Raw genomic sequence first — 26,742 nt, 5'->3', positions numbered from 1 at the left:
TTACACGTGTTCAGTATTAAATGTTTATAATATACTTTTTTATTTATAAGTGCACACTACACTACATTAGCTCTATCACTTTTTAAACCGCCTGACAACAACACTAAATATTGCTGCTTGGTTGTAGTATATATGATGGGTGGTACCTACCCAGATGGGTTTTCACAAAGGTCTACCACCAAGCTGGATTTAACATAAAATATAAAACAAATAGATAAATAAATTTTTTCGTCCATAGATTCGGAATTGCTGTTCGAGGAAATGCCGTGAAGCTTCGTCATGATTCACTGTAAAGTTAATTTTGATCTGTAGAATATAATTTTGTCACATTTTTTTTTTTCAAAATAAAAATATTGAATGATTTTAATGAAATTTGAGGTAGTATGATATGATAATACTATTTTTAAGTTTAATTAAAAAATATAAACAAACAAACGAATTGGTTTTGTCTTCAATATATTCGTATGATTCACCGTGATCATGTAAATTGAAAGAGAAGTGGACAAAGTAGTTAAAGCACTCTTGTAAGTGTTTTGAACGGAATAATTAATGTTTGTAATGGGACGTTCAATTCTTAACTTTGTTTTTTTTTTAATTTAATTTTGTACGGATTCTCGCCTTTCGTCACTGGTCAACGTTGTCAGACATTTCCTTTTTAAACACCGTAGACATTCGGTGAAAGATTAAAATATACTTTGTACGTTTAAATAGTCTGCCACATATTTAATACTAGTTCTCATCTGCGTCTTCGCTCGGGATAGGAATTGGTCGTCAGGTATAAAGCCTAAATATTAGCCTATGACCTAGGAATTCCAACTTACTTCGTATTAAACTTCATTAAATACGGTTGAGTGGTTTGGTTAGGTTATGAACAACAGACAAACGGAGTTACTTTCGCATTTATAATATTAAATCTAGATAAATAGATTACCATAGCTGTTAATGGTAGGAACGGTGCCTAAATTAAATGCATTACTCTAATTAATATTACCAATTATTACTTTTGCTATCACTCAAACTACTTTCTACTGATGATACTTCCCCTCGTTGGTCTAGTGGCTAGATATCAGACTCCATAGTCTTGGGCTCAAAGTCCAAATCGGGACGGTAAAATTTGATTGGGAGTTTCAGTCAAAAAATCTCAGTAACAAGCTGGAGAAGACGTTTGAAGTGTATAACTCTCGACCTCTTCCCGGTCTTGTCGGATTTTTCATTCCATCGGATTATGAGTGTGAGGTTATGGACAATGCAACTGTGTTTACGCACATACCAGTGCTCTATAATATCTCTGCCTATGCTTCTATTCTAACTAAAAGAGAAAAAAAAATATATAAAATATATTTGACAGCAAATTGACGCGATGTCATTGGTCGAGAGCTTGATTAATCTATGATATTCGACGAAACTGTCATCGGAATTTTGTAAGTTAAATTAAAGTGGAAATAAGTAGTTAAGTGTAATATTGTTGTATTATAAATAAATATATATTAATTATAAACTCTTAGTAGCGCACAATATAACTGAGTTATAAGCAAATCGCACGATATAAGTAAATCTAAAGTTTGTTTATCTTTTTTCCTACTTCCATTGGAATAGGCTATAGATGGCTAGTCTCCCTTGAGATTAGCCGCCGTGCCCAAAGTCAGCGAGGACGACATCATTATTATTATTTCCTACAAATAAATAATGTCTTACTGACAATATTTTGGCCATGACGGTTAATCTCGTGGACAAAGCAATTACTGACATGTATGTAGTAAACACGTGAACGCGCTTACAAAGGCGTGCTCTCTATTACTTTAAAATTAAAAAATTACAAAAATAATAACAAACATAACAATCAACAATAACAACTAAAATCATCAAATAAAACAATCAACAAATAAAATGAAATCAGTAAAATAATTTTAGTTCATAGTTTTTGTGGTCAATGTAATAGACGTTTACAATCGGCACTACCACATACGCTATGACCCGCATGACTTACGCTTAACATTTATTTTTCAACGATACATTGGTCGCTTTTGGACAGTCGCAGTATCTGGTCGATGCTGAGATGCTTAATTACATTGTTATAGATGCACTAACCGCTCTGCATATTCTCTAAAAGGTATGATGTGGTATACAGGTTGTAATTCATATTACTTTTATCAATAAATTATTTGTATTTGTATGTCGCTTAACCCTCGTTATATGTATGAAAGAATTGCAATTCGAAACAACCGCAGACACAAACAGGGATCCAATTTTACTTAAGAATTTTACATTTGACCGAAATCGATGTCTTTTTAATTTTAATTTATTCTAACAATTTACCTTGATAAAAAACCCATCAGAATTTGACTAGCGAATAATGACATATTTGATAATAGTATCATATATTATTGTAATTATTATTGATTATTCTTTGAATAACCTTAATACATATATAATTTCTTATAGTTTTTCCTTTAAGGTTTATCTAAATGTTTGTATGTAATGTATTGCTTCAATATGAAATGTAATTTTTAATGAAACCTTGGCTAACTGTACTCTGTAGTTACAGTTAGATATATTCCACTAAAACACAAATAATGCATAAACTGTATTAAATTATAATTACCCATTGGCTTCACCACAGTCTGGGGTTAAATCTGTTTCAAAGCTAAATATTGCAATTTGATGGAGGTACGAATGTGGCGTAACGTTAAATGGAATTTAATAATATCCTTCTCGCATCAGGGCAATACATATAATTTTGTAGTGATCTGTGATTTTCAGGAGAACGCACTCCACCCGTGTATTGCGTTTCAATAGATTAAACGCGCGGTTCACTGTCTGCGTTTGTAATACCTATATTAATGGTAATCTTTGATACATTGTATATAATTGAATGGTTTATTATTATATAATATTTATTCAATATTTTTATATTTAAATATTACTCGATAAATAAGTTTCTCATTATTTAATTCATTGTCGTTTACGTGCATTATTTCATTAAGCAATTATAAATAAATTCAATTATTATTGGATCGTTCACATAATTCAGACCAAAAAGATTCCAGGTACGTTGCTATACAAAAGAATTAGCTTCCGAACTTAACATAAAGTTCTGTAGATCAGTATTTGCAAAGTCAAAATGTAGATAAGGAAATCACAACTTCAACAATAGAAAAAATTTAATAACATGAACGCATTTGAAACGCAACGTTTGTCACGGACAGTCAGTTCAACGTTCAAAGTTGGACATCGTGCATGAATAATTCTCGCGAAAGATCGTGCGTAAAGTACGTTATAGAACAAGACAAAGCTAGTTCTCTTAATGAGCGCCTTTAATGAAATGAGACAATACTAATAGCTCTGAATGGCACTCGTAAATACACTGTTTTATGAGTGGCGCCAGCAGTATGTAGGCATTTCGAGTCAATAATGTAGATGCAAATTGAATTGGTATTATGTAAGTTTATTTGCTTTCAGATTTGATACAAAGGAACAATTTTTAGTTTACTTAAATAATTCCTGAGCGATTCATAGTTTTGTACAAATTGTTATAAGATAAAAAAGGCATTCGTTGTTGAATTATTTCGAATTATTTGTAGGTAATTTAAATCTCTGTTTTTTTTCTTGTCAACAACGATAATATTATTTCATAGTCAGATTACCTTATAGTTGGCACCTGACTTAAGGAAAAAGCACTAATTAAAAATTAAAAATAGGTATTACCACATGAAGAATAAAGAAGAGTATTCACTAAGAGATGGCTTAGCAGTTACAGCACGTGAAAAGTCAAAGATTGCGGGCTCAAAATCACCGCGGAATTTTTTATGTGCTTTATTTATTTTTATAATTCATCTCGTGTTCAGAGATTAATGAAATCGTGACGAAACATGCACGTCTCGGAAGTAAATCTTTTTTTTTTTTATGGCATTGGTTGGCGGACGGGCATATGCGCCACCTGATGGTAAGTGGTCACCACCGCCCATAGACAAAGGCGTTGTAAGAAATATTAACCATTCCTTACATCACCTATGCGCCACCAACCTTGGGAACTAACATGTTATATCCCTTGTGCCTATGATTACACTGGCTCACTCATCCTTCTAACCGGAACACAACAATACAGAGTACTGTTATTTGGCGGTAGAATATATGATGAGTCGGTGGTACCTACCCAGACGGTCTTGCACAAAGCCCTACCACCAAGTAAATCTTCCACGATTAGTTCTGCGCTTCTATTCTCTTCTGTTCTGTAGGCATAGAGACTGTGTCTGTCTTTGCGCCCACACTTGTGTTTTGTCTTTTTTCAGCTTTTATCTTTGTAAAACACCGCCGAAACTAAAACAAGCTGCCGTTTAGAAGGCTGGACAAAGTTCTACATTTACCGAGATTAGTAGAAATGACTTCGACAAGAGTTTCAGAAACTGGAGTTAAGAACAACTGTTCGGACAATGGAATGTTTTTACGTCTGATTGTAAATGCATTATAAATGGTTATGTGAGTAATAAAGTTTGAATAGATTTAGTAATAGTCATGTTCTTTTTTAAGTTTCTTTCTCGAGTGGCTTTGTTTAATTACAAATACAAAGTTCCAGTAAACTAAACTATACTTCACAGTTAATGTAGAAAATTGTTTCCGTTTCGCATACATTTTAACAACTCTTACGTAATCGAAAATAATGGTTTATTGTATACTAACTGCTGCACGCGGTTTCAACTATAATATGCATTACTGTTTCATCATCGTATCGTATGTAGCAGCCGACTAGTTTAATTAGCCTTTAAATTAACAGCCTAGCCATTTTACTTAACGGCGACGTTCAAATATCTTGAATTACATTAAAAAATAGACATAGTACATACACTTAACGTGCTGAAGATTTTATTTATAAAATATTATTTAACAAAATAATTATTATCTGACCTAACCTAACTAATATTTTTCAGGAGAATTTAGAGCATAATATATAAAGCTGTATTGAACGGCAACGCTTTGTGAAAAGGTTAAGCTATTAATTTAAAGCTTGATGCCTGCGTCATAATATGTAACCTCTTTCACTAAATGAAGTATCTAACGAAACCTTTTTTAATTTTGGCTGAGTGATCCTATGAATAATGGAATGAATCTTTGTCTTTATAATGTTAGTGAAGATAAATAAATTTATTAAATTAAATTTGAATATTGATCTGTCAGTTTGATCCAACGTGTATAAGCCACGTCTGTTTCTGGAATTTGTCGACGCAATCGGGAGTATTGTACGTGTTTATACGTAGCAGAAATCGTTTACGACGCGTTTATGCGAATACAATAACATTTACCGTCTAATAGTTTGTGTACATAGCGCATGCAGCCGGCGGGCGCCATCTCACCCACGTGGCTTGGCGCCTAGGACACATTAGTACGAAATACGGAAACAAATTACGCTAAAACTGCCCAAATTAGCAACCTACCTTCGGTCTTCCATGTTTGGTAAAACAATAGCAACATATCTACCATGCGCATATTTTTAATCGTTCAAGACCAGGTCTATAAGACCTCTTAAAATATCTTTTGCTATGCAATTAATTATATATGTCAATATGAATTAGATGAATTACAACTACGATTATGATATTTTGTTGTATAATTATTTAAAATAAAACGTCGCAGATCATGCGGTTTTTTATACCCCTATGTTTACGAAGACACCTTGTACGTATCACCATCTTCGTTATTCGTTATCTAATGTTATTCCGTTAATTTATACAAATATTTGTACAAGCCATACATACATGAAATAATATATAGGCTATAAAAATTCAAAATAAATGGAATGGAAAAAGCGTGTTTTTCCATAGAAAGTATAAACTAGACGGCCCGTCTTAATCCAGGGTAAAGGTGGTGTAAAGAACCGATGTTTGAGTTTTGGACCATCGATGAGGCGTCCCAAAAAGTCGCTTAAAGATATATCTTTTTTGAAGGAGAAAATAGCAGCCAGAACACTGCTGGCATCCGGGTTACTAGTTGGTTATGCTTAAAACGGAGCTGAGGACTATTTATTTGACTGTTAATTATTTTTAGGCTATAATTTTATTTTTCATCAGTCAGTTATATTAAATTTTATAATCGCAAAGAGTTAAATGAAAACAAAAAATCTTCTTGTTTAGTTTTTAAAATTCGTTATTGGTCTTACGCAATTATGTTACCTATACATACAATAAAATCTTAATTATAAAATAAAGACACAATTTTTAGGTTACAATAGGCGTAATGTTTGTAGAAATATATATATTAATTTGATAAATAGCTTCTGATCGAATCATGACCGCTAGGAATGTAGGCAAGAACGCTAGAAGCATTTGATTGATTCGCCATTTCGATTCTCTGGGCGTCAAATGAGGTTTTAGAAGTGTTTATAATATAAATTATTTATATTATAAATTATTATAAATACATAGCGATATTTTTTTTTATTTTATTTATATTTGATTTGTTAGAATTATTATGTATAAATGTATATCGCTATGTATTTGTATATGGTTTATATTTAATGTTTGTGTAAGACATTGAGAATAAACCAAAACCTTGTCAACTGTCGAATGATTCGCTCAAAAACCACAATTTGTATCTTTACTGCCTTAAAGTACCGATTTCGTGTAAGTGTAATGAGATTTTTTCTTTTATTAAATAAATCTTGGAACCAGATCGCAGATCCACCCACCAGAACCAAACTAAACCATTCACCCTATCGAACACATACTATTAAAAATTAAAATCGGTCCAGTCGTTTAGCAGCTCTCTACTGACATACACACGTACATAATAAGAATCTTATACAAATAACTCAGGTAAATATTTATATAGCTTTTATTGATAATCGTTCTTGTAAATCTAAAGAATTACACATCTCCAATAATGAAAGCGTGGAGTTCATAGATCTAATAATATTAACACTACACGCCTCCCGGCTCACCGAATTATGTACGATTCCTATATTTAACGAATCGTTATTGTACATCAGTAACCGATCTTTTCTTTTCTGACTTTTTAAAGTACGACCCGTAGAAAAACTTACGTAAGGTAAATAAAATGGTTCTTGAATAACGTAACCATTTTTTTAGTTATCTTTCTGATATTTTCGACTTGCTCTTTTACCTCACAATATTACACCAAGAATAGTATACGTCAAGACGTACGTAGAGAGTGTTTGATGATCAATAAAGTTGATTGCGTTCCTTATGCATTTCACACGGTTTTCTCTATTTTTACTCAGACGCTGACGGCCTGACCGCAAAATATCATCTCCATCCGCTATCGTCTCGCTATTGGAAGGATTTGATGCGAAAGAACGCAAGTCGATAGATGTTCTTATAAGTAACAAAAATTTCAAATTTTAAGAAAAATATTAAATTATGGCCAGCATTAGCTAGATTGACGTTTCTGACGTTTAATAAAATTTATAAATAATGCTGATTTTTTTTCGGCGGTTATTTCGTGATTTCTTCTAAATTGATATGGAGCCAAACGGGAATTTTTCAGACAAAATAAAAAAAAATCTAAATTGTTTTGAGGTAAAACAAACTTAAAAAAATACAATCTAATCGAGAACATTTTTCGTTTTTTTAAATCAATTGGCCATGACATAAATTTTATATAAGCGGTATTATAAATGCTGCTTGATCTAACATAAGTTAAATTAACAGATATAACAGCCCATAAAGCTGGACTAAGGCCCACTCTCCGCTGAGGAGAAGATTTGGAGCACCAGATACCACCACGCTATTCCAATTCCAGTGGATACAAATGTGACAAATTTACGTTCGACTTGTGCAACTTTACTCAAGATATTTTCTTTCCTAGCACGAGAATAATTATATAAAATAATCAAGAACAGAAAGTTCGGTGGTGCTTTTAAATTCACAATTATCGGTTAAGAATCACGTGTTTTCATCGCGTGTTCTGTGACGTCACCACTGGGCCAGTTCGGCTTTTTACATAAGCTAAGTACAAAGTAAATCAAGACGGGGCGTAGGTCTTCATTTGAAATCTCATTCTTTGTTCCTTAGCAATTATGCGAATTAAATGAGAATAAAGTACCTCGCAAAGTTTCGCCCACTTTTTTGAATAACTTACAATGTGTTTGGCATCCTTGTATATACAATTACGTAATTATAAATGGCTAGCAATGCCTACATAGCCGTCTTATTCAGTGTGCCATATTGGTTCACTTTTAGGGCTACAGCTTCAGTCCTTAGGGTAAAAACGTTAAAATTTATAGTCTATAACAATCCTCAATTCACAATCTAGGGCGATTATAAGGGTTTACATCGAACTGGTAGTTCTTTTTTCAAATATACAAACAAAGTTTTAGGAGAGTGAATACTATTACTTGTAGGGTCCCAATCTTATATTATATATGACGACCTCCGTGGTCGAGTAGTGTCTACACCGGTTTTCATGGGTACGCTACTCCGAGGTCCCGTATTCGATTCCCGGCCGAGTCGATGTAGAAAAAGTTCATTAGTTTTCTATGTTGTCTTGGGTCTGGGTGTTTGTGATACCGTCATTGCTTCTGATTTTCCATAACACAAGTGCTTTAGCTACTTACATTGGGATCAGAGTAATGTATGTGATGTTGTTCAATATTTATTTAATTTATATAGTGTATATCTTGTCTTCAAGTGAAACAATATATTTTTCAAATCGATTTAGGTATCGAGATCAGTGCGTCTGTGTGCGTGACAAAATAAACTCTCTAGCTATATTATGGATTTTTGTTCTAATTCCGAAATATGGATAAAATAATTGGTATAATATATAATTATATAATTATTTTTCGTTTGACAGCCATATAATCTGAAATGAATGTTCAGTTTCTGACCGAGTGAAACAAAAATATATTTTTAAAAAAAAAAGTAATAGTTTAGTCAAATTTTCTAGGAAAACAACTCCACTTTTTGGCGTTTGACAAATAGTCATCTAAAAAGGTTCTCTTTTGAATATCAGTTTTTTAAATTTGGTCTGAGCAATTTGTAATTCGTCTAAGTAATTTGCGAATGGATAAAAATCTTACCTATATAACAAGTACGATCACGTTACAAGAACATGTTCACCCTAAAATCCAATTTCAATAAAATCATGTTTAATTTAAAAGAAACTAGTAAGCCGTGACTACGCTAAGTAGAATATATTATATTATTTGAAGGCAATGGTTATTTATTGCATGAAACAGAAACGCCAATGCGTTTGAGAAAAGCGTATTAAATGTTTTGTGGTTGGCATGACGCATGGCCTATTCACATGTGAGTACGAAATTCACTTCGGTATACCTATTTATAGTGTTTCTTATTATAACCGTTGGAATTATTAGTAACTGTATTTTTAAAATAGCACGTAGGTATTTCCAATTGGGTAACCTGTGGAAATATATCTAGCATAGTTAACTTCGTTAAGACCAGGGGTAGGATATTGAGAACAATGTCCTGGCCCGTCTAGGTGGGTATAATCCACTCGTCAGTTATTGTACTGCCTAACGATATTTTGGTATGATAAAATTTGCATGATGAGTGACCCAATGTAATTTCAGGCACAAGGGTCAAGTCTAGATACAACAGATTGTACTAGTTGTACTAGTTGTGGCCAGCGAATTCGCTCGCGTTTTAGGGATTGGTCGCCAGGTAAAAATAGCCTATGTTCTTTCTTGGGTTCCTTGCTTCATACGAATTTCATTAAATTGGGCTCTTGGCGGTAAAAGAGCAACAAACAGTCAGAGCTAATTTTGCATTTACAATATTAGTGTAGATAATTGATTAGATAGATATTTATGGGCGAAGACGATTTATTACGTGGCCTGTGTACGGCGCACGAACGATAGAGGTAAAAATATGCGAATTTCAAACGTTGGTAACTTTACGTCATAATAGTCGTAATCTTTTTATTAGTATTATAATACTAGGAACTATAGTTCCTGTCAATAAATTATCATAAAAAAAACATACTTTTGATATACAAAATAATAGCTGATTTCCTTTCTGCTTGCTGCTGCTGATTTAACTGACAATAGCTGATAGACCTAAGTCTAGGCACATTTTATACAGCAAAGACTTTGTGATTCCAAATGAACTATCTAAATTACTAATCAGTGCATTATTGTGGCCGTAAACACAGATGCACGTACTGCAATAATCCTTTAGGACGATAATTTGACTATTGAGACCATTGGTTTTACGTGTTACCGAGTCGCGGATGTTTAACACTACAGCAATTCCTAAATTTCGCCAGAGTCCAATTATTTAATTTATAAACAATTTATTTATTATTGATTATATACATTAAAGTATAGCACTTTTAATTTATATATGTATTCTCTAAATCGTCTAATTTGTTTCAATAGAATTTTACGAGCATTTATTTGAGTCCACACACAGGATTGACGCCAGACTCCAGGATTGTCAAATCCTCAACGGTCAATATCATAGACACAAAAATTACAGACAAATGCTTTATACTTACTTAATTTATTAATGAGTTACTTGAAAATATCTTACTTATAATGAGGTATTGTCAAGGTCGGCACACTCGATACTTTATGAATTATTTAGGACGTTTTCCATCATCAGTCCACAATGAGATCATCTCCTGTCAGTTTGAATGACTGAACCCACGCCAAAAACCCGGCGGTGGGTACTCGAGAAACAAGAAATTGTTTATCTATGCAAATTATATCTAAGTAAGTACCAAAAAGTATTTATGCTAATTAAAAATATACACACATAGATGCCACATGAGATAATTTACGAAGATCACTTGTTTTGATTTTTTTTCTTTTTAATCTTTGTGTATTACTTTCAAATTAAACTGATTCGTTAGAGATGTTTTTATATGCATTTGTTAAATGATATTGACAAAGATTTATTAAAATACCTCAAATAAAAATAAGTATTTAGAGAATTTTGCTATATCTAAAAAATATGCAACGTATTATTAAGTATCTAAACTATCTAGATATATAAAAGCGAAATACCACGCACTATCTTGATAATAAAATAATAAAAAAGTTCCATATAAATCGGGTAAGTAGTTAATACTTCAATCGGGGACAAACACTGTTTTAAAAACTTTGAATAAACTGTACACATTTTTTTTATTGAAGAGCGAGGCCACCTTACATAATTACTAGTCCGAGTAACTTACCAGGTTTTGGTTCCTAACCTGTTATAAATTAAGTCCTTTGTCTGTAACACAATTATTAAAAAAAAAAAAAAAACAATCGTACAATAAAGCTATGATAAGGTAGAAAGATAAAAAACGCAAGCCGTAAACAAGAGAAGCGTTCGCTCGCAGCTCGGGCTGTTTGTTGTGAAAACAATACAATTACTTTTATGTATTAATACCTTATATTGTTTTTAGTTAAGCTTAAATAGACATAACAATGTGACTTATCATAATTTATAATTAATTAACAATAGTTTAAGATAAAAAATCTTTATATGGAATCACGTAATATAACTTTCAATGCCATTAGGTATAATCATTCTATTTCACAGCATGACGCCTTCTGATAATACTGTACTGCCTCGTGCAAATACGTGTAGACACAATAATTTGCGCGGGCGCCCCATATTGATTACAAAGGAAGTAGAGGATAGTTCTCATACCAAAAGTCAGAAACATATTCATAGACGCATAGCATACGCGATTTCCGTACAGTGATTATGTACTTATTGTATAAAATGGCAAGAGGTGAATTAGGAACTGTAATAAACGCTTGTTGAATATGTCTAACATTAACTGAGGCGCCGATGGACGTCATGATAATTACTTATCTATGCGTCTATGGTACTATTCCTGAAAGTGTTACGTTCAATCAATACAGTAATAAAAAAAAAATAATAAAAAGAGAGCCGAGATGGCCCAGTGGTTAGAACGCGTGCATCTTAACCGATGATTTCGGGGTCAAACCCAGGCAGGCACCACTGAATTTTCATGTGCTTAATTTGTGTTTATAATTCATCTCGTGCTCGGCTGTGAAGGAAAACATCGTGAGGAAACCTACATGTGTCTAATTTCAACGAAATTCTGCCACATGTGTATTCCACCAACCCGCATTGGAGCAGCGTGGTGGAATATGCTCCATACCTTCTCCTCAACGGGAGAGGAGGCCTTAGCCCAGCAGTGGGAAATTTACATGCTGATTATATTATGTTATGTAATACAGTAATAAAACAAAAATGATGACGATGTTCTCCTGACGATTCGGTCAAGATTATCTCTTCGGTCTGTAGTTCGATACTCCTAAACTCCCGAGCATTCTTGTCGAGATTTTTTTAATAACAGCCACCAGTCTAATAATTGTCCGTTTGACATGCCTCGGAATCACGATATAAGGTTGGTCCCGAGTCTTAAGCCTTCCTCGATTTGTCTTATCGTATGCCTGTTACCTTAAGATATTTTATAGTAAAATAAACAGACAATTAATTATTGAACGAATGAGAAACGTCACTTTAACCGTAAACGAATAACGTATACATGTATACCTATTTATTTCAGATATTACAAAAAAAAAATCGCGCCTTTAAGGGTTAAGGCTCTTGGTCACGTTAGATATGATCCTGAAAGAGTCGGTTACTCTTCTTTTTTTTTCACGCGTTTGTAGTATAATATGTCTTGCACGAGTGGTTTATTTCCTTGTGACCGAAATCCTGAGGTCCGATGTCCTATTGATCGGACATCGATTAAACAGCTTGTTTGCTCCAGCAGATTTAATGAGGTATTTTTTTTATTAGCTTGACACCAGTCCTGTGTTTTTAAAGCAATATATGGGCCCAAGATAAATTAATTGTTTTTTTTTATTTTCCTCTAAGATCAAGTCATTTTATTTTAAAGTAACGATCATGACACAAATAATCGTTTTTTACGAGACTTTTAAAATATATTTTCGTTTAGCCGATATGATATCACTATACTATACACACATATCAATATATATATATCACTATAATATAAAAATACTTCTTTAGCAATTGAACCAATATCTAGTTACACTCAACATAGGGAAAACATAGCGCAACATAGGGTTTTTTTTTCGGAATGTAAGTGTAGAAGCGAATGCTATACATAACTATATATTTCTATCGACTGTGAATATTTAGACAATTATAAAAAAAAATATCCTAAAACCTAAAATGTACTGCTGCCTGGTCATAAAAACATGCTGGTACACTAAAATAAAAAAAAAAAACAAATTAAAAGATAAGATACACCGATGGCACGAGAAACATGTTTGTGGAGCTAAAAATATAACATAAAAATGTCTTGCAGATACTATATTACTGGGTAGTCAGGATTAGGTTACTATTCGTTAACTAAAAAGCAATGACATATTTTCCAGAAATTAACTGTGAGTCAGCGTACTTACGGATACGCGTACATAACTCTGGTCCAACGGCTTTCGACATTCTCTAGTCCACAATATACCGCATCGCACCTGCTAGTGCGGATGTCAATAGGTGGTGGTACTCACTTCCTATCAGGTGATTCATATGCCGTATCAGCTATTTAATAAAAAAATCCCTCATTTATATTCCTATAATATTACATGGGATTTGGTAATCATTAGCAAGAAACTTTTTGTCTTCTCACTTTGACACTGGTATGGAATTGACATTTAAGAAGAACATCGTCATTTTAAAAGAATAAGCAAGAGCATTGTCACTTTAGGATATACTATGTTTAATGTAATTGTGAGTGTACATGTTACATAATTAGCAAGTACTAGCCGATCAACTATTAAAGAGTTATTCTTATTTTGGAATTTACAGTTGTATAGGGTGGGCAAGAAAAGCCGAATAAATTAATTTAATAAGTAAAGGTGATGGGCAGGTGGCCTCCCGTAAGACAGACAAATGCTTTTCGATCAAGACCAGAGCAAACGAATTATGATGATTGTAAAATTTTGAAATTGCCACAATATAATCTTATGTTTGTCACAATAAAATAAAATAAAACTATTGTTCGTACAAGATACCCACCTTTTGTATAGAATCTCAATAATAATTATGTTTGTATTGTTATATCGAAGATAGAAAAGAGTTGACTTAGGATTTATTGTTTTCTAGGCAGGTTATATATATAAAAAAATATATATTTTACTGATATACTCTGTACTTAAGATGGTGGAAGATAGTAACTACTGAATTTCTAGCCGGTTCTTCTTGGTACAATCTATTTACATGACTATTCAAAAGTGCTTTTATGAATTGAACAAAGAATATTTTGTTTTTAATTTGTTTTAATATGAGAACTATTGCCTAACGATACTATGACGATACAATTCAGTAGGCATACTTGATATCTCAGTAAAAATACAAATTCGTATGTAATATCAGATATTTAAATTGATATTCACGGCGCGTGACGCGATATGGTCGCGCCGACGCCGGACAGGTGGCGCCATTGTCAGTTTGATATCTATAAAAACATAATAACTTTAATTTCAATATGTCAAGGCTGAGACTATAAATAGCCTATCTAAAGAGCGTTCATATAATTCTATTAAGGTATATTGTAATGGTTCTTTTCCATTGAAATAATGGCAGTTATTGTTTTTGAAAATCTTCACAAATTCACCGAAGTTTTTTACCCAAGTTTAAATACTTTTTGAAGTTTATTGGAATAAACTTCAATTGTGTTGGCATAAAATGCCAGTTATGCTTTTGTAAAGGAGCTTTATAGTAAAGTAAAACCTTTACCGATTAAAAAAAAAAATTATATAGGATTTTCTTCATTGGATACGATTTCGTTTAGCATAAACATACTATTTAAAATGTTTTGTATATAATATGTTTTTATATAGACCGGCATACTGAAAGACAACAAAACTACGTATTTGGCGGTAGAATTTATAATGATTAGGTGATACTTACCCGTCGGTAAGTATGTCGTAAAGACATATTTATTCGGTACTAGCTGAAACTGCCGCGTTATACGTACGAAATTTTAATAAAATTTTATAAAACACAAAATGCCAACCCCCCCATTTTCCCCTTGAGGAGTGGAGTTAAATCTGTGGAGTAAAATCTGTTCATAGCAGATGTCTACACCCTATAAGGAACCTACCTGCCAATATATATATATATATATATATATAGATTTAATTGATAAAATCATTCATCATTGTGTTTTATTATATATTATTATTATATTTGTTTACCATTCGTGGACTGGTTCTTTGATACACAGTTGATATAAAAAAAATGTTTAGTTAGAAAAAAATAAAGTTTATGCCTAGGTAAGTGGTAAAAAAATAGTGTATTTTTTATACAAATAATTGTTGAATTGATAACTAAAACCTGAATTACGTTTTAATTAGTTTAAGATATGCAAAACGAAATAATCGTTTACAAACTTACGTACATTCACAATATACTCTGCGCACTATAATAGGATGGAACTTTGTCAAAGGAAATCTCAAGTGAAGGAGGTTTAATGCAAAAAGTTTCGAACAATCATTTATGCTACTAGCAACCTTTCCGAGAACAACTAAAGTCGAACATTTGTGTTCTCAAAACGTGAAAATATGTCATAATTTAAATTTCGAATAGTGACGTATAATTTTTAAATGGTTTTACTAAAACAATTAAAGGTAAGTGTATCACGATTTTTTATAGTCTGCGATGATAGAGCACAAGCACGCCGCTTCATGTTCGAGATGCGCAATATTAAACGTTTCATGGTTTTTTCTTATCAATAGGAATAGTGATGTTTTAATTAAGTATCTTGAAAAGATTCTGATTTTTATTTTCATTATAAATACTTTCGTTTGCTTTTATACAGGTCAAAGATTATGCTAACGTGTATTAAAAATTCCAATTCTCGTAAAGTAGCACAATTCACAAGTTTATTTCCTCGATGCGTTACAAATATCGTATTTTAAAAGACTACGAAGGAATTATTATTAAAAATAAAAGAATAAAATAAAATAATAAATTATATTTCTTTAAAAATAGTTTAAAACGTTAAAGCTCCAAATATTGGAAATGCGGCAGGTTTGCTTAGTCTATACCTAAACCTATTCAAGAGCCCGCTGGCCACCAGCACGGCGCCCGCGGCGCCCCCCCCGCCGCCCGCGCCGCCCGCGCGGCCCGCGCTGCGCCTCCCGCTCGACACGTCGATCGCTCGGCAGTTCTTTATTCGTATGTGTATCGTGTTTATTCTTCCATTAAATTTCGTGGGCTCGAACGGGGCCTCCCTGTGTATAGTTCCGCTTTTACGCTGCGGGATCAGTCGGACCCTGGGCCGTCTGATGGCTGGCCGTAGAGGTAAATAGGAAAATTCCTCATCCGATGATCTCTCGGTGGTGACTTTTTCTTTCGAGTCCGTTTCTGAAATGACAACTGTATTGAGGTTCGTACACACTTCCGTGGATTAACGAAGGGTATCTGTTGTTTTAATATGTTTCAAGCTAAGACAAAGTTGCACAACTTGCACAATACATTTTTTTAATGAATTACTATTGTTATGTAAATGATTTTAATTTTATTTATTTTCTGTCATTTGAATTTTTAATTTGATTATAAATAGCCTGACTGTATTCATATTATTGTTGTACATATTTAAGAATTATATATATAATCTAGCACATAAAACAAATGTGTACGTTCCGACAGTTTTTGTGTACTTATAAATAAATAAATTGGATAACTTCGCAGGGAAATTATGTTGTTATAATTAATATAATTAAAATTGTTATTCTGTAGTTTCTTAATTTTGACTAGTCAAGCATTGTAGTTAGTTATAAGTGGAGTTAGGAGTAGCTAGAAGAAAATAAGGATGGGCCTAATCATTTTTCATCTTAGAACTGAACTGTCATCTGTCAACCATCTTGTTTTATATTGAGAAGCTTTTAAGGTGCAAAGTTAGAATTTTCGTTAGATTTTTTGCCATTAAAATACTAGCTTACAAATCAATACTTATTAAAGACGAATATTTTTTTTAAAATGATTCATAATAAATGTGTGTCTTTTTAATATGTTGATAAAAAAACACAAGTATCTATAGAAACATACCTTTGACAGGAAATAAAGTTCTTCTCGGTAAAATTGAATCTCCTAACATTTCATATAAAGTGTAGTCAGTCATTACATAATCCTCTAAAAAATTTGTCGGTTCAGATCTAAGGAGACATGTTGAGACGTCCTGAAATAAAAATATAATTTATATTATTTAAATCCAGTTTCGAAAAAAGGCTTCATAACGTCACAGCTAAAGTATTTCTTACTTGTAGTTGGTATCTTAGTTTAGTATCATTTTTATTATTACATCTATAAAATATTAATTAAACAGTTTTAATGGTAATAATTATTATTGGGTCACTCATAAAATAATTAAGAGTTAATATTGGTAATATGAAAAAAAAATGATGACTGAATGCCACAATTGATTAAAAAATAGTCGTAGAGCTCAATCTTTGTATGGGCTGTATCGCTCAACGGCAATGATTCTACCCATCCATTCGTCAATTTTTGTAACTGTCTTCTAGAAGCTTGCACAAAAAAAACTCTATAGATTGTATATTTCATCCTATTAGAAATTTAGGCAATGGTTTTATAAGCTGCGGGGTACAGCTAGATTCTGGAGTACTCAGCGCTCGCTTCACTCGGGGCAAATACGTAAAAGCTTTTTCAAACGAAAACAAAAGAAAAGATCAAAAGACTTGCAGATAGCAAGAGCTGCAAGCATTATTAGGTGTACTAGGTCCAAAAAAAAGGGGAAACCCTGAAAGTTACAATATATCTATGACCAAAGTCTATTTCAATTGCAGGAGGATTAATTCAAATGACGTTGATAATCGAAATTTAAATAATCTTCGGTATTCGTGAGAAAAACCGGTGAAAAAAAAAGTAAAGCGGATATAACTCTTTAAGAGATATAAAGTTGTATTATTAATAAATACATATCAATTAAAAACTGTTGGTAGTGTGTAATATAGCAGATCTATAAGGAAATTTAATTGAATATGTAATTTACTTGGTGGTAGGGCTTTGTGCAAGCCCGTCTGGGTAGGTACCACCCACTCATCAGATATTCTACCGCCAAATAACAGTACTCTGTATTGTTGTGTTCCGGTTAGAAGGGTGAGTGAGCCAGTGTAATCACAGGCACAAGGGACATAACATCTTATTTCCCAAGGTTGGTGGCGCATAGGTGATGTAAGGAATGGTTAATATTTCTTACAGCGCCTTTGTCTATGGGCCGTGGTGACCACTTACCATCAGGTGGCCCATATGCTCGTCCGCCAATCAATGCCATAAAAAAAAAATATATTTAAGGTTGGCCTATCTTCACTCTTCCCGCCATTGGAATACACATCGCCGTATAAAACTCACGAGTATGGTCTCCCGGAGGTCTCTCTGCGTGTGCTTGTGTCGCTGTGCGTGCACGCGGTCGTCTATGTGTTCGAGGTGTTCGCCCAAACACTCCACCAGGGCCTGCCTCCCCAATGCCATCAAACATCGTATCATCGGTGCCGTCAGACGCTCCTTCGTGCCTTGCGATAAGTAATCGAATAATATGCCCTTTCCTAAAATCATAAATATATAATCATAACTATACGGTAGGGCTTTCATCACATATTCTACCGCCAAGCAGCAGTAATAAGTATTGTTGTGTTCCAGTTTGAAGGGTGAGTGAGCCAGTGTAACTACCACAAGGAACATAGCATCTTAGTTCCCAAGGTGGCAATATAAGAAATGGTTACAGTTTTTTACAGCGTCATCATCTATGGTGGTGACTACTCACCATCAGGTGGCTAAAAAAAAGTGTTATACAGATCGGACAATTAACGGTCCTATTTATAAGTGTTGAGTAGCCGGTGTTTGGTTAAACTCAGATTTATTTCTGGCGCTATATATTTTAAATTCGATAAATGAGGACAACATTGATTAAGATCACCTCCTAACAAACATTTTCAGGTAGAGCTATATAAATAAATAGAGTGGGTTTATGTTAGATCACTACACACACAAGATGGGTCACGTTGGAAACTAGGAACAATTTTGGAAGACGCTTGGATTTTTGCCATCGTTAATAGAAGATTAAGTTACACTCAACATCAAACGCGCCGCCACCGATTTAACACGTGGTAAAGGAAATTAAAGTGTCTACACAATATTTAAAGTCCATATTTGCACGGAACGCTCGCATGTGGTGCAATACGATTGCAGACTGTGTTGCCATATATATACAAGCTTGGTATATTATTTAATAATTTGTACATTACGTACCTATTGCAATAAACGAAGGCCACGTTCGCGTTATTTTAGTAAGTATTGCGACCATCTTCTCTGCTAGCGTTCCATTACCTAAAATATTTGAAACCATAACCGGAAACAGTCTTTGGAACTGAAAATAATAAATATTAAAGCAATATTAATAAATAAAGATATTATTTAGTTAATTTATAAAATATTTTTAATGATTTTATTGCAATATAATTTAAATAAACGAAGTGAAATAAAATTTGTCATGCTACAATATGATCAAAATCAAAATATACTTTATTCGAGTAGGCTTTTATAAACACTTGAATCGTCCTTGTAGATCATGTTCTATCGAGAAGAACCGGCAATAAACTTAGTAGTTACTCATTTTCAACATTTGAAATACAAAGCTATCAAAAGATCAATAAGTTTAATTAAGAACATTATTTTATACAGATCTCAAGGTCTTGGCCCTTGAATACTTGGTGGTAGGGCTTTCGGCAAGCCTGCTTAAGTACCATCATTAGATTGTCTACCGCCTAACAGCCAAACTTACTATGGTTGTGTTCCGGTGTGAAGGTAATAAGAGACATAACATCTTAACTTCCAAAGATAGTGGCACATTGGTGATATAAGTATTTCTAACATATCTATAAGTGGAGGTGATCACACCCATCAAGTAGGCCATTTGCAATCCACCAATATTAAAAAAAGAGTAGGGCTAATAAATATGTTTTTTTTTAATCTCTCATGGCTAAGGCCACAGGTGTCACAGATTACATACATATATTATCAATATTAACAGAAGCAGCACAGCAAGCAAATGTTTATTCTTAACCTATATACTAATTATATGTTATTTGAACATACCTGTTGCTGTATATTTGTATCCAAGCTGCAAGGATTCGAACAGAGTGCATCGACCATGTCCAGTACATTCGACTGTAAAGGTTTCTTCGCCGGTACATTCAGAGCATTCAAATTATCATCGTTTAGAACTAGCACGGCGAGATTAAAGAGATTTGGAAATATAGGACCGATACGGGTGTTCGTTGTGAGATCTTCTACTGCTAGCTGTTTCGGTTTCTTCCTTAGATTTAATATTGCTAAAATATCATTAATATAGTTAAGTAATTTATTACCCCTCCTTTTTGATGACGATTAGAACTTATTTAATCACACTTCCCCAACATGAGCACACACATGATAATTTTATTCCACAGCTGCCGGTTACCAGAAGCCATTTTATTTGACCGTCAAGCACAATATGAATAATAAATATAAATTAAGCAGACGGACTTAGTAGTGTTTGCCCCGGTTTGAAATGGTAATCTTTGATTAAGAATCACTCACAATTTTGGAATCATTATGGCTAAATTTAGAGTACAGTACTCACTGTACTCCTTGTCCACTTGGGCAAGGACTTATTTACAGTAATCTCTTCCTTCTTAATTATAACAATTAAAAATAAGACAATGACAATGAAAAAATATAATATATAATACCTTTTTAATAATTATCATTAAACTATTAAAAACTATGAGATTTTATAGCTTTACTTACCTCTTGCAATTTTTGTATAATAATTTTGTAGATTAATACTAATATTATTGCTATTATTTAAACTTTTATCATCTGTTATCCATTCCACGGATACAGTTGGTAAAGTAGAGAACACATATGTTTGTGTGGTCATTGAGTATTCTGGTATATTTATAAGAGTTTCCTAAAAATAAACAATAATCAATGTACATGATACAGTTAAGAAAATTTAATTTTAGAAATGAATGTCATTATACTTTAGAATTAATGTCACAGATAATATTTTTTTTAAATTGATCACAGCCTCTAATTTTTAGAAAGCAATATATTACTAATAAATAAAAGTATTAATATTCAATTTATGAAACATGTAACATTTTATATCGACACAGTTTTTTATTTATTTTACTACCATTCATAGACGGTATGTTTCAATTTTGAACATGGAACTGTAATTATGTTTTTATAAATATAAAAAAAAAACTATTCATCTTTTCAGTTATATAAAAACTCTTTTAAATCTGTGATTTTTTAAATTTATTTATACTATGGATGTACACATTACTATTGATTTAGTATTACAATTTTTTTTAAATATGGAACTGTAGTAAGCTCACCACTTCACAACACAGTTTTTCTTCTCCCACTGAAACATACTGTGGCACACTCGCACCTACAACAGGACTCGTATCGGAGAGAGTGAGTACTGTATTAATATCCCAGCTATCAATACATTTCTTCTTCATCATCTCACTGTGTAGTGCAATTGTCTGTAACGCAAAGCAATGGCTAAGTAGTATGCACTATTGAAATTAGTGTAGTGTGTGCAAGATTTTTTAAATAAATCTCTAATTATTTTATATAATACATATGGATTAAGGCATATAATGATTTTTTTTAAATGCATAAACAAAATTTTCTTCTTGATATGATCAAATCAAATTATATTTGAAAAGATTTCTTTATAAATACTTAAATTGTTTTTTTTTGTTATTATGAAAGTAAGAGTAAAATTTATTAACCATTTACAATTAAATGGTCATGATATAAGATTAATGTATAATTACTCACACTAATCGTCTGTCGGAGTTTGTAACTAACGTCTTCAGCGAGATTTGTTGCTGCTTCAGCATTAATTTCTGCACCAATTTGTTCCGCCATACATTGGATTGAGTCAGCGCCGACTCCGGCAAACTTGCCTTGCGATGTACCTCCATCCTTAAATAAATTTAAATTCAGTATTAAATTACTAGCAATCATTTAATAAGTAGAATTGGGTTTAACTTCCTTTTTAAATTACAAATAAATAAATAAATATATATTGGACAACAACACATACATTACTTTGATGTATGTAGCTAAAGCACTTGTGTTATGGAAAATCAGAAGTAACGACCGTACCACATACACCCAGACCCAAGACAACATAGAAAACCAATTAACTTTTTCTATATCAACTCAGCCGGGAATCGCACCCGGGGCCTCGGAGTGGCGTATCCATGAAAACCGGTGTACACACTACTCGACCATGGAGGTCATCAAATTACAGAAATACTTATATGTTATAAGATTATTTTATTTGACAGTTATCTCATAATATAAAGTATATAGTAATATATAGTTCCTGTAAATTTATGCCAATTTATTTTGCATACAAACAGCCCTTATATGGTAAGTATTTTTTGTCAATGTAATGGCACCTCAAGATATTTATATATGATAAATAATCTTAGATTACAGTTAATGTTAGGATTTGTATCCATTGTGAAAGAAATTAGAAAAATATAATGCCTACCTTTTCTATTAGTGGTGGAGTATCACACTGGCTGGAACCACCAGACTCGGAGGCAACGGATTTGTTTCTGTCACGATCACGACTGCTATTTTGCTTTTTGGTGTGATTTTTTGTATTTAAAGTTGATAAGTTGGACATTATACCGAAATGTTAAAACACAATGCTTAAATAGTAAGACAAAACAACTTTATCAAAGCACATAATTATTGTATATTTACGTAATTATAAAAAAAATAACATATAACTCTCTAATTAAATTTTTGTGTAAAAAATATAACGATATATTCAAGGAAATTATTTAAAACGCCAAAATTCTACAATCAAAAACACGACATGAATTGAAGATGAAAACAAATGTGAGAAGACATACAGACGATGACAATGACAGTTACGTCAAGCCCTGGACACAAACTGTTTAAGCTCTAACAGATAATGTTATACAATTTGTAAAAGAGAAAAATATATATTAATTGTTATGTGAAATAAAATATTTATTTCAATATAATGCACAACATATACCCTTAAAATATATCATAGGTAAGACAATAATTATATTAATTACTTTATGAAATTAGACTAATATAATTTTATATGTATAAACAGATTGTAATATATTGTATTTTCACTTTATAAATCATTTCGTCGATTAATTAACACTTTGATCCTTTATTTGAAACTACTTAAATTGATTTATTGTTGATTTAATTAAATTTTAGTAGTTTAAGGTGTGTTAGTTATTTTGTTGGTTTGAAGAGTCTAAGTTAATACTTCTACAGTACCAATGTGTACGGACAGTGGTGACCAATTACCATCAGGTGGCCCATTTGTCAGTCCGATGTGAAAAAAAATTGTCGTATTAAATGTTACCATACAAAAATATTTTTAAACAGTTTTTTTCAATATAAATATTTCAATAAAAATAAATAATTTAATTTCAGTCTAAGGTAAAATTAATAACTGTTGTTGTTAATGCATAAATTCACGACAGTTTTATTTGTTTTATGATTACCATATAAGCTAACCTCCCAGGCTACTCCTCAATCAGGCAATAAAACTCCTATCGATCCCAACCTCCTGTCACACTCACAAAATGAAGACTTATGGAATACAGGAACAAGCAAATGTTCTAGTCGAGCAGGCCTGTTCTTCAATAATAGAAGTAATCGTTTGCCATGTCCGTCCAGAACGTGCCAATCGAACTAGTAAAACGAGACCTGGTACATCTTATGACGCCGACCTCCAGTAATAATTTTCTAAAAGAGGACGAGCACAGTCTACTCTGCAAATCCGTTAAGCACAGAAGTTCTTTGTCGCGTCATTTGTTCGCCCTGGCCTGTAAGCACTTCGAAGTGTTCCATGCCCCATGAGCACCACAAAAAAGAACTTACTTACATCTTAGCTATAATAAATCCTTTCGAAAGGCTAAGACCAAGTAGGCATAATTACTTTTAATCGTGATACAAAAATGCTAGTTTTGACTAATATATAAGTAAAAAGTTGGTTGTTTGGTTAAATAGTGGTGATTTATTAAATTAAAAACGTTGAATTAGAGTTTAGGCTTCAATTTTTGAGTAAAAGATAGTCGATATGACGTATTTAAAATCCAAATTCTCTTAAAATTGTGGAATGAAGTTTGGCATTTCTAATATCGAAAACGAATGTCGAAACTTTTTACAAATTAAGATGTCTTTTTCGCAAGTCTTTCTTAATTTATAGTTTATATTTTATTTGTCTTTTTTATACTATAGTCCAGTCACTACAGTCTATTGACTGGACTCTGCTATATAATTACGTTTAAATATCCACAAAATAGCTACGAGCATGGATATGAAATACTTCCAAACTTGGAGTTGCTTTACCGAGGCTCTTGAAGTCTACTGTAAAGTAGACTACAAGCTAGCTATTTGATCATCGAGATTATCAATTTAATTCCATTCCCAAATTACAATCATTAAAAAATTAAAATTAATCGCTTAGTTAGCCCACGAGTAAACAATGAAATGTTCAGGTATTTAATCTATCAGAGTTTATTCTGTAAACACCATTAAGGTGATATTGCGTATTAAACCAACAACGGTGACCATTACGCTCCCGCTGAGTACATAAGGGTGATAAGGACAGTCACTTTGTGGCGGTTAAACATTAAGCACTTCTTGCCTCTTAGTTTTTAAAGTCCATAAAATATCGATAAAATGTTCAATTTAAAAAATATAACAAATGAATATGATATTGAAAATTGGACATTATTTTTAGAAAAAGTTATCGGTAACAACACTGGTTGGATACAAATCTTAACGGCTTCCGTGCTTATTATAATTTTCATCGTAGGCTTCATTGGCAACCTTCTTACCTGCACAGTAATTTATTGTGATAAGAATATGCATACAATTACAAATCACTACATCTTCAATATGGCCGCAACAGATTTACTGGTCTCGTTTGGCATATCCCTCGAAGTTTACTTGTGTCTCACTGATTCATATTTATTTGGAAGTATTGCGTGCAAGATCCACTGTTTCTTCGTAGTACTCCTCTGGAATAATAGCATTCTTGTGATGACGACACTTGCAATAGAAAGATACTTTGCCATTTGGTATCCTTTGTCGTCGAAGCTCGTTCCATCAATGAAAAGGGCGAGGAAAATTATTACCGTCATATGGATTATATCAATATGTGAGACGATACCTGAATTGTGGACCGTGGAATTAGTTAAAACAGAGAAAATATCTTATTGTTTCACAGTACCAAGTCCGTTGGCTAGAGTGATTAGTGGCGTTTTAGCTTTACTCACTTTTGTTATACCTCTTACAATAATGTTATTCGTATACATTATGATTGCACTTAAAGTGAATAATAGTGAGAAGTTGAATTCGAGAAGAACGATATTTAATCATAAAAATAACAGAAGGAAAGTTAACAAGCTCGTGGGTAATAATATTAAATAATTATTGTGTTTATTTGGCATAAATTGTAATTGTATCGTGATGTATTATATATTTTAATCGTTATTTATTGAGTTCGTTATCATATTCAATATTAGCAATTTACTTCCGAATAGATTTTTCTTTTGATCAAATTAGACTATTCGTCTTACTTATAAATATCACACTTAAATATTATAATTTCATCGACGCCTTAGAAAACAAGATAATGAAATTGATATCAAAGTTTCAATGGAAATGCGTATACTTAACATTATTTTTTAACTTTGAGTTAATTGTTCAGAACTATTAATATGTTATGATTTTTTTTTTTATCAAAAGCTTTTTTATTTGAAAAAGTATGATCTTTAGGCTTATTACATTGATTGGTGTGTAAATTATAATCGACAGGAATAAATTATTATATTAATATGTATTTTTTTTCAGTAGCTATAACGATTTCGTTCCTGATCTGTTGGCTGCCATTTTTTTGCAACCGTTTGCTTTTTTTCTTCTGTGACATGCAACAACTTATGCAATTAGGTCGAGTAAGTTTAAACATGAAATATTTCAATAACATGAGAAATATTCTGTGGGAATAAACTCGAACGTCACTAATGAACACGATCGTGAAATGTCATAATGTGATATGAGATTGATTGTAATAATTATAAATTTTACGAAAGAGATAAGAAGTGAATTCTTACAGAATAACACTGCAGATAATTTTGATATAGTTCAGCAATCTGCCACTTAAACAATAATTACAAAATTGTTATTTACAATTTCATATTAAGTACAAGTTGCACGCTATGTAGAAACATATCACACATAGACATATGAGAATATTTTGATTTTAAATAATATTTTTTATGCATTCTTATTTTCAGATCTGGGATATCAATTACAGGACTTTACTAATAAACAGTTGGTTCAGTATTATCTTGAACCCAATCATCTTCAGTCTAATGTCATCTAAATTCAGAAATGCTTTATTGGTATGTACTTATTATTACAAATTTATATTTTATTTATTAAGTTTTTGTTTGCTTCAGCCTCAGTCATTCAATATTTAAAAAAAACGCGTAGTTACTAGCTGTAGTTAGACGTTATATTAAACTAATATACTATTTACGCTGTACTGAACCTGTTTACAAAATTTTCGATTCATTATTTCTTCGTGCATATGAAGTGTTACCATTTATTTTTCAGAAATTATGGAGAACGAAATTCAAAAGACAACCTGAAACTATTTATTTATGAAGAT

At 32.3% G+C, this 26,742-nt stretch overlaps 1 protein-coding gene across 1 annotated transcript; it reads right to left on the bottom strand.

Moving 5' to 3' along the window:
* Positions 1-15,933: 15,933 nt before the first annotated feature.
* Positions 15,934-22,922, bottom strand: LOC113391519 (uncharacterized). The gene is made up of 9 exons (XM_026627509.2): positions 22,555-22,922; positions 21,831-21,977; positions 21,377-21,529; positions 20,781-20,943; positions 20,088-20,323; positions 19,242-19,359; positions 18,345-18,538; positions 17,025-17,154; positions 15,934-16,340 (listed from the first exon to the last, which is right to left on the bottom strand). The coding sequence occupies exons 1-9, from the start codon at positions 22,690-22,692 to the stop codon at positions 15,967-15,969; spliced, it is 1,653 nt and encodes a 550-aa protein (XP_026483294.2). The 5' UTR covers positions 22,693-22,922; the 3' UTR covers positions 15,934-15,966.
* Positions 22,923-26,742: the final 3,820 nt, after the last annotated feature.

This window comes from Vanessa tameamea, chromosome 10, assembly GCF_037043105.1.
Source record: "Vanessa tameamea isolate UH-Manoa-2023 chromosome 10, ilVanTame1 primary haplotype, whole genome shotgun sequence".
NCBI lineage: Eukaryota > Metazoa > Arthropoda > Insecta > Lepidoptera > Nymphalidae > Vanessa > Vanessa tameamea.
Note: the sequence above shows the minus strand (reverse complement) of the source record. Positions and strands in the feature narration are given on the sequence as shown.